This window comes from Mya arenaria, chromosome 11 (genome assembly GCF_026914265.1).
Source record: "Mya arenaria isolate MELC-2E11 chromosome 11, ASM2691426v1".
In the NCBI taxonomy this organism is placed as follows: Eukaryota; Metazoa; Mollusca; class Bivalvia; order Myida; family Myidae; genus Mya; species Mya arenaria.
This window is the reverse complement of record NC_069132.1, coordinates 3,793,224-3,815,082: the sequence shown is the minus strand read 5'-3', so window position 1 is coordinate 3,815,082 and position 21,859 is coordinate 3,793,224. Positions and strand designations below refer to the sequence as shown.

Here is a 21,859-nt window from a genome sequence, read left to right as displayed (position 1 = left end):
CGCCTAGCACACTATTGTATATGCTTATGAAAACTAGAGTTTTCTGGTAAGTCGTTTTTTTCTGTTTTCCGGTAAATCCCACAACCGATTATCGGGTATTTGAACGCAGATAGGCTGGTTTAAGTACGCGTGTTCATTTTAACCAGCCCAACTGCGCTCATACCCCGATAATGACATCAATACCGCAATTAATTCCTTAAGTTAAATTATACTTTTCAGCGCAAATTATTGGCATTTTATTGAATTGCTCATTTTTTTTAATTGCGATATATATCAGTGCTAAAATACCAAGGGGAAATTTGCCCACACGGATATATTTGACCGCGGGGGCAATTTAACAAATTTTGAGGAAATTCAAGTTAATAATTATTAAGGATGGAACTCTTTCTCATTGCCGAATGTTCAATTGTCTGCCCTTCTTTATTTTGGCGCCTTTCTCACTTGTTCTGTAGTTTTAATCCGGTTCCGACGTGTGTATTCGGTTTATGGCTGCTTTTGACTTAACTTGCGGCTTAATATCAATTTTAATTTCATTTCCGAACTAGCAACCTATTATTTCGGCCATATTAAAGGGGCATTACCTTTTGACTTGCGCCCCTCGCTCAGAACCGAGTTTAAACTAAACGTGTTGGCGGAGGGGGGATAGGGGTTGGGGTTACTTCCGCATGAAAAATTAAACAAATCTAGTCCGAATGGTGCAATGTGGGCATGTTTTATTTATTTTTTTTCTCCTATATTGAAATAAAAAGTGAACTTGGACGAACTTGCACCCCCCCCCCCCACTTGGAACCACTTGCTAGTTATCATCATCATCAGCAGCAGCAGCATCTTTATCATCATCTACTTCTGTATAATGTTTAAGCGAAAGTTATAGTACTATTCCTATTATCAAAGTTTCTTATAATACCTTTATCATTATGAATAATTTATTTTTTCAATATTGTTAAAACATAATAATATCACGGACCTATAAACTACGGACCTGATTTATAGGTACGTGATAATATTATATTGCGATATCAACGCTTGGGGCAAGTGTTATTCAGATTGGATTATATTTCCCGCCACTGACTGGTTCGCATGTATTGTTCGTCATATTTTTAAAACATCAAAATATAAAGCGCGACCAGTCAACGTATTTAGACTGTTGCTAAGTAAAGCAAACTTCCGGTTGGTGCTCTGAGCATGTTTTAATTTGCACCAAACCAAACTGAAACATCAACACGTTAAGGATTCGAAATGGAGATCCGGGAAAGAAAACAACACGAGGAATCGTTTAAAGAAAAGTTGAAAGAAAAATGGCAGAATAGAAGAGAGTTAACTCCGAAAAAAGAAGAGGCGAGCCAAGTAGCGGTGGCATTTTTCTTCGTGATGTTTTTCCTCTCTTTACTTGAGACAGTATTCGTGTTGTTACCAACTATTTACGGTGGTTGGGAGAGGTGGATCATGATCGGGGTGACGCTGTGGATGTTCTACACGACGCTGGTCAACTGGCACCGGTCCTACTTCGACACTGCTAACTATGTGAAGCCAGAAGCGAAGGAGAAATACTTCCCAGACACAAAGGAGACACCACAGGACTGGAAACACTGCTTCACATGCCAGGTAAGACAATTTACTTAAATAAGCCTAAAGTTTCATTTTAAGATTTCATGTTTATAAAAATATTTGGTAATGTACGTAAAGAGGAGTAATGAAATTGTGCCAGAGATGTGCACCACATTCTTACCGTTTGTCTTTCTACATATCGGATTACACCGGTAATAGGTAACCACCTGTTATTCGTACGTTGGGGATATGCTTTGTAAGAATTATGAATAAATGCTCAATCGCCTTACACATTTTCCTTGATTAATTATTTTCCTGTTTTTCAGGTGGATACACCCCCAAGATCGTTTCACTGCAGCTACTGTGGAAAGTGCATGCTGAAACGCGTGCACCACTGCTTCATCACAAGTTCTTGTATTGGCTTCCACAACCAGAAATACTTTATCATGTTCCTCGTTTGGTCCTTGGCAAGTCTGGGCTATGTGATATATCACCAGCTCATGTACTTGAACAAGACTCTACCTGTAGATTCAGCTGGGTTCATCCTTTACATACCTCCAGTAACCATTCACCAACTTATCATGGGCTACTTATCATTCGGACAGGCGTTTTTGGTCACCCATGTTTTTGTTGCCATTGGAGCGTTCATAACCAGCTTCTTTTTCTTCATGTGGCATCTGCTGCTAGCTGTTGAAGGCGCAACAAATTATGAAGCGAAAGTGCGAAAGTTTCCTTATAAGGGTTCCATTAATGCAAACCTTAAGTCCATATTCGGATCAGTGCTGTATATTCCATTGTTTCTTATTTTCCCATTCAAGCTTGAACAGCAAGGAGATGGAATTCAGTGGAAACTTAGAAGAACCCATGCAAAGGGACGCTAAAATTCAATAGTCAGTTTGCAGATGAACAATATTATTGTACTGTTTATTTGTTAGTCACAACAATTGTCTGGAGACATTTTTTGTTTGAAAAAAGAACCATTTGTATCAGTGGTATACACCCAGGCATATCCATGAAGCACATCATATGCTGTTATTATAAAATTCATAAAACATTTCTGTTAAACAATTCATAACCTCCATTGTGATACCACAGAGAGTTCAAGCAAAGTAATCAAGTCTAGTCAAGTTGCACAGGAAATAAACATTTTGTTTGCTGTAGTTATTTCTGTTGCACACTTGATTTTGCTTTGTTCTACCTACATGCAATGTATTTTGTCACCATTCACTACATTGACAATCATTTGTTTGCCTTTACCTGACCATGGCTATTGTCTGTTCATGACATGCATTTTAATGGCATAAGTGATAGTTATGGCAGGCCTATGTCCTTTTATAAAGTATTACATTATCTTGTAATATCTGTGAATTTCATGTATGCATATTTGTCATATACCTCCACATGATTATTTTTTTTCATTGATCATGTTATACAACTTTTATTTATTTTACCTTTTGATTTAATATTTTATTCATATTATATGGTACATGTAGATCTATATTTTGATATTTATTTATTCTGCATAATAATCATTCATTTTGTGACAATGAATAATTATACATGTAAATCTATTGTATTTTTCATTGCACATTTACTTTTTTATACCACTTGTGATTTGCTCAAATAAAACCTTCAACTGTGAAAATGCTCAACATTTGTTTCATATGGAATTAAAGACGACATTTTTCAATATTATATTGTTGGAAAGACTGTCAAAATCAACAGTGTTAATGATTTGACCTTTTAAATTGAGTTGTTTTACTCATGAAGAGACACATAATGTAAGCTTACATGTGATACTCATTTGAACACTATTTTAATAGCATTTCTAAGCCTTTCATGTCATATGTCTAGATAATTATTAACAGCAGAGCTCTTATTTGTTCACAATTAAACAAATTGAACATTTCTGATGTGTTTCCCTTTAAAATGTGACATGTACTTTTATCACTGTTTAAAAGCTTTCAACAAAATTATATTAAGTTTCTGTAGTTCATAACCAGAATACTTTTTTTCAAAAAACATCTGTCACCTTGACCTACTGACCTATAAATGAACATCAATAAATAAAGGTAACTTCAGATTTCTTTTTTACAATGAGGTAACATTATGCAGCTATATCTTTGTTTTCACATTTCCAACAAATGACACTGACAAAGCATATCGGTACATAAAGTGTCAAAACTTTCATACAACATAAGTGATAAAAAGATATTGCAGGGTTTTGTCAGCCACTACATACAACCAACTACCAAGTAAAGTTGTACATCCTATCAAAATGTAGTTATTACTTTAAGTCTTAAAAAGCTTTTGTCGTAAATAACCTGCAAAGCTACAGGAGTAACTAATATCCTGTTTAATGTTCCTCTGTACTTGCAAGGTGGGTTTTTTGGTGTTAAAAACAAAAGAACAAAATGAATCGACAATTCTATCATTGGAAACAATGTATGCTCCCCGACAGGGTACATGTTTGGAAAATAAAGTGCAAATTTGAAAATAGTACCTTTACACTACCAGTTATACATATGGCAGAGCAGTTGGTTGTGTGCAGAAGAACGATCATCAGTGTAAAGTGATTTCAAAATCATTCAAATCATTTGCGTAATAAAAGAGAAGACACAATTTGAAGATGAAGAGCAAATTGGACAAGAAGAAACAGACTACCATATCCCTCACCGAACCAAGTACAGAAAAATCTGAAGTGTTTTATACAAAAGCAGGAGAAGGCATAAAAATATGCTGCAACATTTTTTACTCTTCACAATAAGATTTATCTGTGTGAGGTTTGCAGTTCTAACCAGAAAGACTTCTGGAACGAGCGCTAGACAAAAATGAAGTATCGAAACAAAGTGCAATAACAGAGTAATGGTTCCTGTGCACTGCACTTCTCCACCATAATTAATGTATAATTATTTATACATGAAGTTTAAAGTCAATACCTCAGTGACTTTTGAAGTTATGCTTCGAACAAAACTCAATGGTAAAAAAATAACAAAAATGCAAGACAAGATGTATGGTTCGTGTGCACTGTATTTCTCCACAATAAGATCCATCTGTATATGAAGTTTGAAGTTGATCTGTATTCCAAACCAACTATATGTATGTGCATATATGTGCTGCATTCCATTATGTTGAAGCTTACTCTGTGTGAATTTGATTCTTGAAGTAGGATTGTGGGGCTTTGCATACGACACATTGCCTTAATGTACCAAACACATGGGCATGACAATTTTACACCCAGGGCATAAATGATCTATTTTTGTGCATATATGTAGATTCCATAACTCTTAGTCTGACCGTGAACTTTAAAGGAGGGAAATGGGTGTTACACATGACACATCACCTTTATGCACCAAACAAATATACCAATTAATTTAAAATTCCTCCCTGCATGACAATGTTACAGCCTGGACACGATTGACTGTACTCAATTTGCATATATACAGCATTCCATAATGATCAAACACTAAGTGTGACTTCAAACATTGAAGTAGGGTCTTGGGTGTTGCACACGACACATTAGCTTCATGTAGAACACATATATCAATTTTTAGAATCCCTCCATGCATGACAGATACAGCCTGGACATGACCTTTACTGTACATGCACATTCCATAATGATAAATGTAAATGGGACCTTGACTTTGAGATTGGAATGTGGGTCTTGCACAATACTGGTCGTTGGCATGTATCAAATACATGTGTCTTTTAACTTGAAAATCCCTTCCTGCATGACAAAATTACAGCTTTATGCCCACCTTAAGGGGCATAAAAATATATGTTAAAAAGAAATATGAATGGTAGGATTAAAACACTTGTGCTCTTTCTTTCCTCTGCTGTCAATCTATATTCCAAGTTTAATTTAGATCCCTTTTATATGTTTTGGTTCGGACAAGCAGCTTCCTTATTACTGCATACTGTAGACGTATGAGGGGGAGATAATTCAGCAATGACTGAAGCCAGGATCATGGTTCATCTTGCATACTGCCTCTGTCAATGTTTCAAGAGTCACTTAAATACCATCAGTAGTTTTTTTTTCAAAACAAGGGGCAACTACTGGTTTATGCTCTATCTTTGGAGAGCATTAAAGTCTAAACCTACTCGATAATACATTTCTCATACACTTACCAAAATATAAACAAGTAAATTTTATTCAACACATTTTATACACAAGAATAAAAGAAAGATATTTATAACATATATGAAAAAAAAATGTTTTGCATAATGTCCATCCTATTTTATACATGTACTTAACTTGAAAAAAAATCAGATGAAAGCAAATTGTTACAACTAGCAAATAATTATAGATATTATTTCATATCTATGACATCAACATCCACTCAGACTTGCATGAATCAAATCTGCAATCAGGTGAACAAAGACAATACAGAAAACTCTGCTGTAGTTGCTTTAAACATCAGTTTATGAATTTAGATTACTGTACTTGTAACAATCATCATCTTTTCCAAATGAATGTAACACAAATGAGGCTTCTACATAAACAAATTTTCACTGGTTGTTGGCATATATTTTTGGAAAACATAAACAGTCAGTTTCTACACAATCAGTGTCATGAGCTTTTGGAGACCATTAAAACTGCTGATGGTACTAAACCTGAAATATATACAAAATATGTTAAAGAAGAGCAGTGAGAAACCAACAAAAAAAGAAATGACCATAACATTACTCGACTTTAAAACTGGCTACAAATATGACATGTATATGTACAGTGAAAGAATAAATGAGAAAAGGAAATATATATATATCATATATATATTTCCTTTTCTCATTTATCAACTACATGATAACCTTTAACTCTAGGTTTAAGTGTGCTATCATTTTCAATGTTTGGTTTTAATTTCTCTAAACTTTGAGCAATTGTATAACACTTAAAAGCTTTCCACGTGATACTGTAGTCATAATTTTTTAAGTCCAATATTAAAGATATTGTATTGAAAAAAATCAAGTATAAAAAATTACAAGCATTAAAATAACAAGGAAATTTATGAAAAAAGAATGATTTGTGTATATCAGCAGGAGGTTTCAATCCTGGAAGCTCTTGATTTTAAGATGTGGTTGATACCGCTACACCATTGAGGCATATTTAATGGGTGTTTTCTTATCTGATAAATATAATTCATGATTATATTGAATTTGTTCAAGGCTGCTGCGAATTAAATATTAGATTTTTTATTTATGTTTTAAAATACAGGTGAAGCGAACATAGTTTAAAACATAGTTATTTTTTTGTCAACACTTTGCTATCACAGTCATCGAAATTGAATGAACAAGCCTGACTTCTTATTTTATTGCTTGGCATCCAATTTTTGAACAAGCCCTGCTATATAAAATTCAGAATATAAGCAAGCCCGGAAGACATTTTATCAGTGCCGGGCTTACGGGCTTGTGTTAATTTCGACCACTGCTATCAGACAGAAGGGACATTAATAAAAAGTGCTCAAGAGACCTAATGCAACAAGTAGTTTGTTTTATTTATCAACATAAAGAAATAAGCTCAATAAATGAAACATTTGCATCACATCCAAACTGTGTGAAAATGTGTGTGTGTGTGCGTGGGTGCGTGCGTGCGTGCGTGCGTGCGTGCGTGCATGTGTGTGTGAACTCTTACACATATATAAGCAAAAGAAAAATAAGAAATGATACTATTTCTTGATTTCTTAAAAAACATGACCGAGTCCAATACCTAGTTCTACTAATGGTTTCTCGTAATCCTCCGGAGTGAATACTTTTCTTGGAAAGGAGGTCATGAGATTGAAGGCCCCTGGCGGGTCCGTCCGGTTCATCTCCACATACACCCGCACTGCTGCCAGGGACTCCTTCGCGGAGAATGAGTGGGTCAGAGCTTGACCATTGGTTAACCGAATCTAGAGAGGGAAAATGGATCTTTAGGAATTATATTCAAATAAAACTTCATCTTCAGTGAATCAAATTAAAGACTGTTCTTGGTGTGTTGTTTTTTCAATTCTTTTTAATAAAAGAAATAAGAAACTTATGATGAAAATTGCAAAAATAATCCTGAACATAAGATAAAAGTATAAGATAAATGTTCACAGTAATTTTGATATGATCCCATATATTAACATAATATACAAAACTGTAAAGGTCTCAAATCATTCAGTTAATTTCAAGGGGGTGCAAGTTTTATTCTCTTTTTTGAACAGGTAATAATCAATAACGCTTTCACACCTGTAGCCTAGCGTCTGTATATTCCTTCTTCTCTGTAGGGGCAGAGCTAGCTGGCGGGGCGGCTGGTTGTGGAGGGGAACTGGCTGCTGAAGCTCCACTTTCTGTGCTAGCCTTCCCAAACTAAATAGTGATCCACAAATTATTTAGTTATGTATGTCAAACTTGACATGCACACAGTTATAAAAGTCAAAGAAAGGTTATGCCAAACACTGCCAAAGCTATGCCCCTGATGTGCATACACCATATACATGCTTAGATTTATTGATTTCGGTTGACTTGACATAGACATTTTGGGACAAGTTCAGATATTCCAAGGAATCCTAAAGCCTAACACCTTGGAATATACAGTGAAATGAACTGCAAAATTTACCCATATAAAATTCCTCTCAAACAAATACTAACTACATGTATGGTAGTATGTAGCATAATGATGACTCCTAACAGTGGTAAAAGGTTAGATATAAATTACAGAGAAATTCCATGCCTACCTTTGCAGCCCGATCCCGCTTGTCTTTTTCTATTTGTTCTTTGACTCGTTGTCTGAATATAAATAACAGATTCTTTGTTAAGGGTTTAAAAAGTATGATGAAATGAAATTGTCTATAACTAAGAATAAAATAGCTTTTTGCTGTTAAGTTTTTTCAGAAATATGGTTTCAGTCAACGTTTTCTGTTTATTATTAAATCAACCTGTTCAAATGCAAGACCAAACAAACCACTTGTTTTGTTTCGGCATTCCTGTCAAGAAAACATCCATTTAAACCCCACTGAGATATATGCGTGTATTTCAGGATGCAAATCTCTTTCTAAGGGCTTTAATCTAAATACAGTACCTTGCAATCCTTTCCTCATTTTTTTCCCGCTTTCTTTGCTCTGCTATTTTCTTCATTTCAATTTCAGCCATTCTATAAAGACAGAAAAAATATTATTTCATTATGTCTTATTTAAATGATTTTGTTTTAGTTCAAAAAATTAAACTGCCTGTATAACTTGCTCAAATGCCCTTGAAACTGTATCTAGTATAAAGAAGCAACTGTTTTGTGTGGACCATTTAATTTTATCACCAGCAAAAACACACAATGACATTCATGACTGCTTGCTCACTTTTCCTTCATGTAAGTCACATTCTTGTCAAAGTTTTTTTTCTGATTTTAATACTGTATATTAACATCTCTAAGTATAAACTCAAATATGTAAACAAAGCCCAAACCCCACAAATAAGGTATAAAATCTGTTGATCAGACAATTACTGCTTCTATGCCGGCAGTGGTAGTGTCATCTTTGCCAAGGTTTCACTAACAGAAACCACCCACTAATCAAACCAAACCCCTTAGGCCACACAATTAGTCCCAAAGCTTACCTTTCTTTTGCACTGACGACGTCCTTGCCGAGGTGTCTCCTCTGTTTTTCTCGCTGTATCTCAGCCTTCTTTTCCTCAGCCTCCTTCTCCAGCCGCTTCTGTTTCAACCTCTCCTGTAACCTGCACAATATATATATAGCTCTCATGGAAAGCCAACAAACTAATGACTACATGTGTATGTCTGTCCCTGTATGTTATATAGCTCATGACTGCATGTGTATGTATGTATATTTATGTTATATAGCTCTTATGGAAAGCCAGCAAACTCATGACTTCATGTGTATGTATGTGCATTATGTTGTATGGCTTTCACTGAAAGCGAACAATCTTATGACTACATGTGTATGTTTGTTCCTTTATGTTATATAGCTCTCAGTGTAAGCCAGCTAACTCATGGTTACATTTGTTATCTCAGGGCTCTCATATATCAATATTGCTTTCATGTTATGATGGGTGAAGTCTGGTATTTGTGGGCAACTACTTTCCCACTGACGCCCTCTCGCTAGAGCCCAACATAATTATGTATGTTCATGTATGTAATTCCCAGTTTATAACTTTGCTTTATTTGATACTTATACATAATAAAATTAAATCTATGGTTTTGATTAATTTCCTACAGGAATTAGGAGTGGATTATCAAATACCTAAAAGAATCCGATTTTACAACAATATTAATATACTTATATATATTTCTATATACATATATATAAAGTAAACATACATTCAAAATTAGTGTTTTATTTCTGTTCACATAATTTTTAGGGAGATTATGTGGACACTTGCAACTTCTATCCAAAAATAATGCTGAATAGTATCGTAATAAGATGCATTGCTTATTCAGTAAGTGGTCATATTTCACACTCAACCCTGCCCCACCCCCACCCCGTTATATCCCTTTGATTCCCCTACATTTTAGTTGCCTTCTCTCTCAGCACACCCCACCAACCTAGCAAGCTGTTCTTTTTTCTCCTGTTCACTGAGAGCCTTCACCTCCTCCGTGGACTCTGAGAAGCTTGAATGTTCCGTCTTCGCTGCGTGAAACTGCACAGCATCAGCATCTTTCAGTAGCTTCCCACACCTATTATTGTGCGAGAGTAAAAGCAAAACAGTTTCAAAAGACATTAAAAAATATAAACAAACAGACTCATTTTTAAGTAGCCTTTGAATTGTAAATATATTAAAAAGTTCTAGTTGCTTTCTACATAACTTGATTTTTTTGTACATGTTTAAATCTTTTTTTGTACATGTTTAAATACATATTACAGCTTATCAAGAAAAACTGTATTTTTCTTATTATCAATTTCCAATTTAAATAGCATCAAATTTATGTTTGCCAAGCAATTATTAACAGTAGTGTGTATTTTTGGCCTAAGAATAGGACTCTCTTCAAATGGTCAAATACTGTATACATTTTACTTCTAACCGGTGTCTTCTTAATAAGTTTAATAAGGTTCTCTTTTATCTATAACAGTTTGTGCACAATTGTATATAAAGTAAATAAATTGTGAACCTACTCATCACACTTGAATGACTTGGCCTCCTCTGGTTGTTCTGGTTGGGGGTTATCTCCCCCCGCAGCACTCTCCGTCCCTTCTTCTGTCTCCATGGCTGACTGTTCTACATTCTGTTTGTCAGCTGTGTATTCAAATAGAGACATTGAAAGGTAGATGGCAGTACTCTTTTCACCGTATGTTTTGTTATGAAAATGATAAAAAAGCAGTATTTCATAATTCTCTGTGTTTATATGTCAGAGATAAAAAAAAAAATGCAAGAGCATCAAATTCGTTGATATCCCCTGCCCGATTGGGCAAAGTAGATGGCATGGAATTGACGTGTTAAGTTTGTGAAATATTCCAATCCAACTGATCGAAGGGAACATTCTGACCAAGTTTGAACATATTCTAACTAATCCCTACCAATATAAGATTCAGATGATTTGGTCTAGACAAAAAAATCTAAGATTTAACCTGGTGACCTATTTTTAGACACCACATGACCTAGTTTCAAATTAATAAAAATGTTCAGCAAGGGAAACATTTTGATACTGTTTTATGAATATTGGACCAAATATCTCTAGTGTGTTCAAATGTGTTTTTTTAAGATTTGATCTAGTGACCTATTTTGTGACCCAATGTGATGCACATTTATCAGCAGTCAACATTATAATGAAGGCGATATTCTGATCACACAGACGGAAGGACAGCTGGATGGTTGGACAACGCTAAAACAATATCCCCCTCCAGAAACCTTTGATTTGGCAGGGGATCACAAGAGGCCCATGAGGGCCTATACTTTACTGGCATGACTTTTTTCTTATCCAAAGCATGTACATACTAGTAACAGGCAATGTACTGAACCCACATTTAAAGGGAAACAATCAATGAACCATATATTTTCCTGCCTATTTGTAACAAAGGGCAATGGGAGAGAAACACTAAAAAAATACATATCTTTCTAAACAAGTTAGAATATACTTGTGATAGGACTAGACCATTTCAAGGGCCTAAATGAAGTCATTATCACATTCAAAAGCAATTGTTTACAGACGTTGATGAACACACAGACAACGAAAACCACGCCAGTGCATAAGCTCTTCTAAAATTTGCCTAGTAGAGCTAAAAAAAACTACAAAATAAAAACTTAACCCCCCCCCCCCCCAACATCAACAGCATGGATTATGTGTGCACCTTCACTTGTAGCCCCCAGTGTGTGGCCCTCTGGAGCCTGGATGGGCACATCTATGTCTTCGTCATCCTCATGGGCAAACAGCCTGTTATTAGAAAGAAGGTTTGCCTTCAAAATACCAGTAAAGCTCATTCTAATGCAGGTTTCATTTACACAGCATACCCGGAACCTTTTGATTAATGTAATTTTATTTATTTAAAACAAATATTTTAAGCTTAATACAGTAGCATGATCAAACAGCCAATGGCAAGGATCAGCTCACTTTCACCAAAAATAACCCCAGTAAGCAATATGACCCACTAGAAACCCGTTGAAAAGTGTGGCATATTCATACCATAACACACAAATTATATTCAATTAAACATCAGTTAACCAGCTAAATAACCACAGTTACCGTTTTGTCTGAATAGCAACCATCTAAATTATGCAACCATTACACTTTTTTTAACTGACCATATAATTCTCAAGCTTTGGTTTAAACGATCAAATGTTATATAAATCTATAAAAAACAAAATAACTGACCTTTCAAATTATGTATAATTTGTTTTTTAACAATTATATATTTAAATCAATCATGTTATGTCAGTTGAAGTACAGTTACTTGGTTTTCAGCTGGCACAACCCTAACATAAATTTGACAACTGAGTTGAACATCGAAAGAACATATTGGGGTGATTGTTCATAATTTTGTCTAAGTTAACAAGGTTGTTAACATTGTTTTTTGATAACTTTTAAAATTTTGACTGCTTTTGAAGTTTAATGGATACTCATGTGATCTGCTATATTTATATCAAGATTCAAGACAACTGTTTAGGTGTACCGTTTATATTTAAATATGTTAGCCCAACATCAAATATTTCATTTTCATAAGTTTCAAACTGTATTGTTAATCACTTTGCAATCAAAGTTTTGAACAATCAGCCCAATGAGAATTAAAAAAAAATATTGCTCGCAAATTGAATAAGCAGTTCAATGTTTTAAAGCATTGAAAAGTTGCGATGTTGACCCCATATCCATGATTTCTCTCTGAACCAATTGAGCTTTGGGAACATACAAAGCCCACCAGAATAGATGTAAAAGTATCACATGACAAACCAGCTTATTTAAACAGCCAGACTGCGCTGAAACTGAATTTTAAGGCATTTGGGTGTGTCACCACTAAAACTGACAGCCAACAATAGACAGAACTGTGAATGCCAAGGTGGTGCGTTACCTTAAAAGCAATTTCAACCCCGTTTGAAATGATGTGTATGACTGTTCTAGTTTAGGTGGTTAAACTTCATTATCAGTGCAAAATTCCAATGAGAAAGTGTCTTGGGAACACCTTGGTTAATTTCCATCGAAGACAACCTCAGGACTGGTGCATATGGACAGTTTACAATGTTAGAAATCTTTACATTTAGCAACGCTGGAAGTAGATAGTGTAGTAATCTCATTTTAGCAGTTAAACTTGACTTGACTCTTGCAAATCTTAATTGTTTATGCAATACTTTCGTCACTGGCAACTAATACATCTGAGGTTGTTTTCAATGATAAATGGCCAGGGTGATCCGAATGTAAGAAAGTGCTAAAGAATAACTATCTTTGTTAACAGTAGCAAGAAGTCAACTTCCATTCTGCTTAGAAATATTGCTCCCAAGTCCAACCTACCATTCCATGGCCTGTTGTACACCAGCATTTTGTGTTTTTGCCAACGCCTTCTCACTGAAAAGTATATATCTATTTTTATCAAACCTTTCATCTGCTTCTTAAAATCACTTAACAGGGCCTGTTTGTCCTTATCTCCGAAGGCACTGTTGATCACTTGAACAAATTTGAGATGCTTATACATATATTTCAAAATATATACTGTAATGCCATGCACATATGGATCTCTCGGATACTGGATTAACAGAAATACGCTAAATTACCGAAAGACGAAGATAATTACCGAATAACTCCTTCTATACAATTTTATTAATTTCTTCCTATAACAGAGAGGCACAATAGGACAAAGAGTCACCTGATTAACATGATTACGTCAGCCGTAATATAAAAGCTTTTATTATTGTTGACGCATCTTTGAGTGCATAAAAACATTATTTTTTAAATAATGTGTAGTTCATAAACTAGTCCACCTAAATGGCCGTCAACCAGTCTTTTGACGATTTTTAGACTATGGCAGACTGGTGACGTCCACCATCCCAGCAAAAAGTAGCAAGCGGGCCTTGCGCAGAGGATCCTCGCGGCCACAATTTTTAAATTATCTTTGTTATAAATTCAAATTTCTACGAAAATATCATTGCCTACTATCAAACACACATTTATTTATGTCATTATGCCGAAAAAACATGTTCAGATACCATAATGCACTTACATGCATCGATTGTATCCATTAATCTGTAAATCTAGGACAAATCTGACAGGTTGTGTACATGTATGAAACGGTGTAGAGGATTTCGAATATTTTGGTCGTTAAAAGGCTCGGTTAAATAACACTATTAAAAATGCAACCATTTCAATGTGCTGAACGCTAACGTGTTTGTTGGGTCAAGTTGGGAGAACATAGCTGATATGCCTATGCATTACATTTTTGATGAAATATGTATTTGAATGTATCAATAAAGCTTATAAAGGGAGAAGTAGTCACATTTCAGAGAGTGAGCACAGTTCACGTTCCATCGTGATACCGCGCATTTAGAGCCCAAACATTGCTTTAGAACTACATACTACGTTAGTCCACCTAAATGGCCGATCGCTCATTATTGTAGCTACATACTATGTATCAAGTCAATACATATTAAGAAATTATTTAAAAATAACTTTTCTTTAGTTTTAAGGTATTTTTTGTAACGATATATGGATAAATCTGGCGGTGACTTGCCGGGAGTCTAGACAGTGATTTTGTGTGTCTATTTGTTTACTACTACAAGGTAGTGATATATTTCCTAAAGTAATTGACACATACATGGATTGTTTATAAATTTATGTATGCGTAATATAGGTAAAAGATAAAACGTAAAACTGTGCACATAAAACAACAACAACAACACAGTCATTCCTTGATGATGTTCGTGATGATGATGATGATGATGATGATCGTGATGATGATGATGATGATGATGATGATGATGATGATGATGATTAGGTATCACCATTTTTGAACACTGTTGCGTTGCTCTGCACAATACATAGAAAAGCGAGGATAACTGTGACTGTGCACAGGGATAACAATCATTGACGGATGGGTACAAATTTATTCGATAAAAATCAACATGTATAAAAATGGTGGACTGCTACGCTCATTTCGTGACCCAGAGTATATTTATGTGAAAATAACGACTCTAACGACAAATCCAACCCAGTTAAGATCACTGTCGGGTACATTACGAACAATTATATCATTATTATTCAACATCGATGCATAATATTACTATATATTGTTTCGCCCAGTGTTAAATGGTAGAGAGTTGTAGCGTTACAGGGATACACATGAAATGTCAAAATAATAAAAAAAGTATCCCTGATCGCTCATTATTGTAGCTAGTTCATAAACATGATATGTCGTTTTCTTCTTAAGGCAGTTAAGCATTATAAAGTGGACTAACGCTCTGTTTTTCGGAAATCCCATTTCAAGGAGTGAACTAAGAAACTGCTCGGACATTTTTATCACGAAATAGTTGTAATCTCGAGGTTTGAATTAAAAATTGACTTAAATACTCCAGAAGTTGCGTTTTCTTCGTCCCGTTTTGTTACCGGTTTAGAAACTACTCAAGGGAGATTATCGTGCAAATCGTTATAACGTCTTTCTAAAAATGGTTTTTACTGCGTCATCGCCGCCTGTACAGGGCTTTTCCACGATTGCCTTTGCTTGTATAATAACATCTTAACCAGAAATGTCAATAAATCAAGCGCGTTCTTATTATTTCAAAATGTAAAATTGGTTTATAAGATCAAAGTGAATTGGTATATTACAGTGCCAATGTTCGTTCCTTTCCCCTTGATTACCCGGTCACAACCGTGACGACCATCAGCCATGACTCGCTCCGCAGTCCAGATAAATGCAAATATTCTCAAATATCTGTAGTTAGTAGCAAACACTTGAGCATCGTGTATGACAGGAGATACTAGTCATTCCTCATCGTTTGGACTGACACTATTCTAGTTAATGTACCTCACGGTCCTGGTTACTATTGACAAACGATTTCATCCAATTGTGTGCAAAACTTGCTTCCAATGTGTGCTCATTTGGAAGTGACCAAGAAGGAAACCATCGCAAAAGAGTGCCTTTTGTTACATTTAATTAGTTCTGGATAACATATGGGGGATGCATAATTTAGAAGTATCATGCAAACCAGCAGATTTAAGTCATTTCATTAGCTTGATTTACGAGGGACTTTTTTGGAAGAAAAGCTACGGTCGATCTATTATCTGCTTAGAAAGCAGTCTGTGTATAACCCTGGACCAATAACAAATCTTACCCCCTGATATAATTTATACACAAGTAAGAAACTCATGATATTGCAGCATCTTTGTAATAAATATATTCAAAGGCACTCTTGTTTGACAACGCAGAGTTTTAAAGGTGATAATCAATATACAGACTGACTTCCCAGGATAATTTCATGAGAATTTCCCTATAAGTCAATTACCTTTATTGATTTTGAATCTGCAACCTGTGTTCACGTTCGTTTCCATAGAAACGCTTCTAACTAATTCCAATCACTTAAATCGTCCATTCTGTATAAGAATAATGAGGGATCGTATTATTTCACCTGAGTATTCAATTGGAACCATGGGAACCAAAATATAGTATCTTTCCTAAAGCTGCGGAGCAAGATTCGTATGATTTATAGAACTATTTTACACGGTGATTCGTAAAATATGATACCCTTTTAACGTCTTGGCACTTCAGCAAATCTCGGACTACTTTAGAAAAAAATTTTTTTATATAAACTAGAGATCTCAAAAATTATTTAAAATATACATCATATGAATTCAGTGATTTTTATTTATAGAAATTACTCATCAAATTTTACAACAAATGTTCTATGTGACGTCCATTTTGTGCTACATCGACGTTTTTATAGTCTCTTTTTTAAATTTTCAATCTCATTCATATACATTTCTGGTACAATCTTTCTCGTTTCTCTACGAACGGCTACTTTTAAAAGTGTATCTGGCTTTGGATTGCAAACTCGGTCTTTCAAATACATGTATCCACATAAAAAGAAATATTAATACGGACTTATGTCTGGAATATGCGGTGGCCAAATTCTCTGAATAAAAGGAAATTTTCACCTAACGTGTTTCGTAGCCAATGGAGCACCTGTCCCGCAGTATGTGGTGCAGGTAGACAGATATCTTTATTTCCTCCTTTAAAAGAAGAGAAGAACCGTGAAACAAAATCTCAATTATGACAGTGCCTTTTCTGCGCAGTGCAGGAAGGAGCTTGTTTCTCAACAATGTCAAAAACCGACAACTATTAACTGTTGATGCGCACCATCCGATTCGAAGGATAATGGCCTGATCCCACAGGTTGAGCTTAAAGCTGCTCATACAGTCACTTTTTCGTCGTGACGTGGGATTTCCAGATAAAAAGCAGGTTTCTCTTTCCCCCATACTCGACAAGTATGTTTGTTTGTTGGGGAATTCAAATAGAAATGGGATTCATCTGAGACCCATAGCTTTTCAACTGCGACATTATGATCAATCGTCCAATTGGCATGTTCCAATCTGCTGTTGATGTCTGTTTCAGTATCAAATGCTGCATAACTTCGCGAAACATCGTGCCAACGAGAGTGACGTAGTATAAGCTATCATAGCTGACTTCACAATCGTTGTAAAATATATACTGGTTAAAGTAAATGCTGCATAACAAACAAGGAATATGGAAACAGTTTTAAAACACAACGCAATGTCCTATAAACATTTCCATAACTCACTAAAGGAATTTGTAATTGCTCCAAGAACTTCCCTCACTGATTATCCTGGTGTTTCCTCTATCACTTGGTGGACTTCTGCAATGTTCTCTGCACCCCGGCTTGATCTTGGTATTCCATTGTTGTTGGTTCGATGGTTCTAAACTGACCCAGTCTGTTGAAATCTGTCTACTGTTCGTGTATTTTAAGTTCAGTAAATTTTATATAACATTCTGGATAACTTTTTTGCATTGTACATATAACAATTACCGGAAAATGACTCGCAAAATAAATGTGACCTATTTCCTTAGCCTTTTGATTCGACGTCGCCGTATTCTGCATGGCGGAAATGACGTCACAGCGTTATAATGACGTCAACGTTTATCCATACTTCTGAATATATTGAAATCAGTGAAATTCCCGATTTTAATAGCATTCATTTTGGCATATTTGTTAGGTTCTCGCAATTTTATAAGGAATCCCCCAAAGTAGTATCATATTTTACGGATCACCCTGTTCATCGATTTTGATGCTTTTGGCCTTACTAAGTTTGCACAAATGACTGCGTGATCCAAGTTTTCACGCCGATATTGATTGACAAACATTTCACCCTGACACTGATAACAGGTTTATTCCACCAAAAGGATGTGCTCAACAATATACCGTAAATTAATCATCATGATTGATAAGTCAACACATAACCAAATATGAGAATTAATAACGCTCGTATCATATTGCAAGTATCATCAAAGGTGTACTAATTCTCCTAAAATTAAACGAAAATCACAGATCAAACGTTACAAAAGTAACCAAGGAATAACACATTGTAGACATAAAATCAACATTAAAACGGTGAATTACAATAAGAGACACATTAAACAGTACATCAAACGAACATGCAAATACGATGCGTGGGTCGCACAGGTTCTATATGAAATTAATGACAAAATACATGAAAAATAAAGTATTAACATGAATGTCAGTCTTTCATGATTTGACTAGAGCGGCGTATTTGGCAGCGTTAGTGGAAAGTTGTCTATATCTGGCGATGCTCTGCAGCCAATGGTGGAAGGTACTGCGGGCTGGTTCCGGAAACCAGTTGCTCGCGAACGCCGTAGCGACGAGCATGTGTACGTCATGCTCGAACTCAGAACCGCAGCGCGCATACTTATCATAACAACGGCGCACTGAAGTGAATATCTTGTCCCTGTCAATGTATGATGGCTTATTAAGTAGATGTCGCGCAATTAGGAGAGAAAGTTTGGCGATACTTTGCGGACAATACCCGTATTCATAATCTGGATCGAATTCGTTATTGAGTTCTAAAAGCTCACATCTTTTATGTTGTAATTCGTCTTTAGTTTTTCTGTATTCTCTATCAAGAACACGGTTCTTGGATTCCGCAATTTGGAGGTCTCTTTTTAGAGTTTTCGCCTGAAATTCCAGAGAAGCAATTTTAGAAATAAGTTCCGACACATCTATAGAAGTCAATGCATGAGTGAAGCGTATATTTCCTAATCTCTGTTGTGGTGTAATATCATCATCTTCGTCCCTCACCGAGTTTGCAATTCCCTCGCACCTAATCTGGTGAGAGGCGAGTTCGAACCTACTCACCGCCTCTTCACATCCTGCGCACGTGACAGGCACGTAACCACACGTTTGCAAATGGTTCTTCAACCTGTCCAGCTTTAAAATCACCTTACATCCTCGCTCGTTAAAGTCACATCCGACGTCAAAACCATTTATGAGATTACGTAACGATAAAACAGGTTTTACGTCACGGGAGGCCACGTGGCTGCGGCACTCTGGGCACGTGTCAGTCCCGGGACGGGCTAGCCACGTGGTGATGCAGCTCTGGCAGAACGAGTGGCCACATGGCGTGAGCACGGCATCTTCGAGCACCGCACTACAGATTCCACAGATCAAATTTGGGTCGACGGGGCCAATAAATCGCTGAACGCCGAACCCCATGGTACCGGTGTAGTCTGCTGTGTCGAGGTATGTCGTCTGCAGAGGGCCTGGTGTCGTCCGCTTTGTCAATCTGCCTTTGATAAATGTCAAAACATTAAATTGAATGACATTTCAAAAATGTTCTTCAAAATTTAAGTCCACTTACTGTTTCTTTGATATTAAGAGTTCGTAAAATCGACAAAATCTTGTTTAAATAATTCCAAAGAAAGATAAATTTTGTTTGATCAAGTAAGCCTTGTAAATTAGCCCTCTTTAAAACGACACCACTGATAAAATGTATGCTTTAAATATCTTCGAGTAGAGCTAATGATACTAAAATGAAGTTGTAAAAATGTAAATACCTGCACTCAGCCTCTCGTTGATATAGGAACGCAGATAACCCCCTCTAAGTCAGGAGCAAAGGTCTTCCTTTTGATATACCAGCCACATATTTTTTAAAATCCCTTTGGTCTACTATCCACCGACAAGTTCATCTCCGATAGATTTTCCATCATATTTCTGTCACTAAGATCTGACGATAATTTAAATGTCCATGGGAAATGTTATATTAAAACTCCACGAACGCATACCACAGTTCCAGGTAACGAAGTTTACAGTCAGATATCCAGTCCAGGTGAACTTCAAGTTCCCAACTCGAGTGTGTGTATACGAGGAACTGACTGCATAGATCATCTAAGTACAGTTGTAAGTCTAGATGATGCAGTTTTCACACGAGTATCAGAGACGAACGTCTCACAAATAAACCTTTATAGCTAATGTTTTATGCATTCGTTAAATCACATCATTTCGGAGTCTTTTTTCTTCATCACGCACATTTTAAAGATTTAATTCCATCAGATTATTTTTTTACAATTCAATCAAATACCACAACGTCTACTCCACAATCTTCAACCTGTCTTTTTCTCCCCACAATACCGTGCTCAGTATATCTTTAACAGTTCAAGCATGTCACCATGTCTGTCAAACAATTTGTTTCAAAAAATGTATTGTTGAATGTCCTTGTGCTATTACTTCCATTTTAAGTGGGTATTTATGCCAGTTTTTACAATTAACGCGTTTATAAACCTTTTTTCGTTTTGGCAAAAGGGAGAACTATATATCAGTTCTTGAGTCAATATTCACTATAGTTCACAAACGTTTAATGAACACAAAGTAGCAATTAACTTCTCATGACAAAGTCCACTTAAATAAACTTTTAAAAGTCAGTGAACAGTTGAATGTATTATTGATAATTATAGGTGAAAGGAAACTAATGCAACTTATAATAATTGTATTTATTCTGTGACTTTGTGTTACTCTTAATTCCAACTGTTTAAACAAACTTTGGTTAATGTCTGCTTTAGAAATTATATCCAAAATCTCATTTGCAGTAGATGTGAAACGAAATATGTTCATACACCGAATATTCGCTTAATTTATTAAATAATATATAGATCATGTCTTGTATAATTCCTATATTCCTTAAACACTCAGTGGTCGCCGAAATAGTTTACAATAATCTTGCAATTAATCTTCCTTTCATTATCATCTCGTATTCAATCAATAACCGAATCTGTTATTTTGTCATTAACAATAGTGTCCACAGCGTGAAATTGCAATATTCAGATTGAAAATAGTGTAATTCTACGGCTGAAACAGAGCCATTACAGTGTTCTTTTTTAATTCTGCTTCTACACAGTAAAGGTTATCCCTTTCCACTAAGGAGGCGTCCAGGGAAGCAAAGACAGCGTCAGGCACAGTCTTGCCAATATGTGAATTTCTAGACAGAGTCACACTTATCGTAGTCACGAGAGAGGTAGGAGCGATCCGACAGGTAAACGGTCCCTGGGGTAGCGCTCATTGACTCTGGTCATCAAACATTCAACAGTACCAGCTGCTCTTTTAAACACCCCGTCTGTTGCTCCCTCCAATCCTTAGTCACGTTACCCGTGCACGGAAAATACTCGACTGACTTCAAGTCTTCCGCATCCAGCGCCCAGGCTTTTAACTTACATTTGCATTATTTAATTGTTTCCATATTCTTTTTAAACCGAATTTCCTTGTATATTTATCAATATTTTGCAATAAAGGTGAACATTAATAAGACCCGGTATTCGCAAGTGACAGTCCGGAAACCTTCCATCACATCGGTTCGCAGCGCTGTGCCAGAGATGTGTCGGGCGCGGGCCAATATATCGATTTGTCGCCG

General features: G+C 35.8%; 3 protein-coding genes across 4 annotated transcripts; 1 reads left to right on the top strand and 2 right to left on the bottom strand.

Annotated features, from left to right (window-relative positions):
* The first annotated feature begins 1,171 nt into the window (after positions 1-1,171).
* On the top strand, positions 1,172-3,596 carry LOC128209315 (probable palmitoyltransferase ZDHHC24). Its single transcript, XM_052913299.1, has 2 exons — positions 1,172-1,605; positions 1,875-3,596. Exons 1-2 carry the CDS (start codon positions 1,240-1,242, stop codon positions 2,427-2,429), a joined length of 921 nt encoding a protein of 306 aa, XP_052769259.1. The 5' UTR covers positions 1,172-1,239; the 3' UTR covers positions 2,430-3,596.
* Positions 3,597-5,683: 2,087 nt separating this feature from the next.
* On the bottom strand, positions 5,684-15,532 carry LOC128209784 (UBX domain-containing protein 1-like). The gene is made up of 11 exons (XM_052913993.1): positions 15,388-15,532; positions 13,451-13,504; positions 11,802-11,884; positions 10,629-10,749; positions 10,061-10,192; positions 9,115-9,234; positions 8,588-8,659; positions 8,244-8,295; positions 7,756-7,875; positions 7,253-7,433; positions 5,684-6,162 (listed from the first exon to the last, which is right to left on the bottom strand). The coding sequence occupies exons 1-11, from the start codon at positions 15,441-15,443 to the stop codon at positions 6,119-6,121; spliced, it is 1,035 nt and encodes a 344-aa protein (XP_052769953.1). The 5' UTR covers positions 15,444-15,532; the 3' UTR covers positions 5,684-6,118.
* A 2,780-nt stretch (positions 15,533-18,312) lies between these two features.
* Positions 18,313-20,920, bottom strand: LOC128209783 (E3 ubiquitin-protein ligase NRDP1-like). 2 transcript variants are annotated; one of them, XM_052913991.1, is made up of 2 exons: positions 20,013-20,920; positions 18,313-19,745 (listed from the first exon to the last, which is right to left on the bottom strand). In XM_052913991.1, the coding sequence occupies exon 2, from the start codon at positions 19,669-19,671 to the stop codon at positions 18,688-18,690; it is 984 nt and encodes a 327-aa protein (XP_052769951.1). In that variant the 5' UTR covers positions 19,672-19,745; positions 20,013-20,920; the 3' UTR covers positions 18,313-18,687. The 2 variants fall into 2 exon arrangements, with proteins under 2 accessions (XP_052769951.1, XP_052769952.1); XM_052913992.1 differs by having other exon boundaries at positions 18,313-19,741.
* Positions 20,921-21,859: the final 939 nt, after the last annotated feature.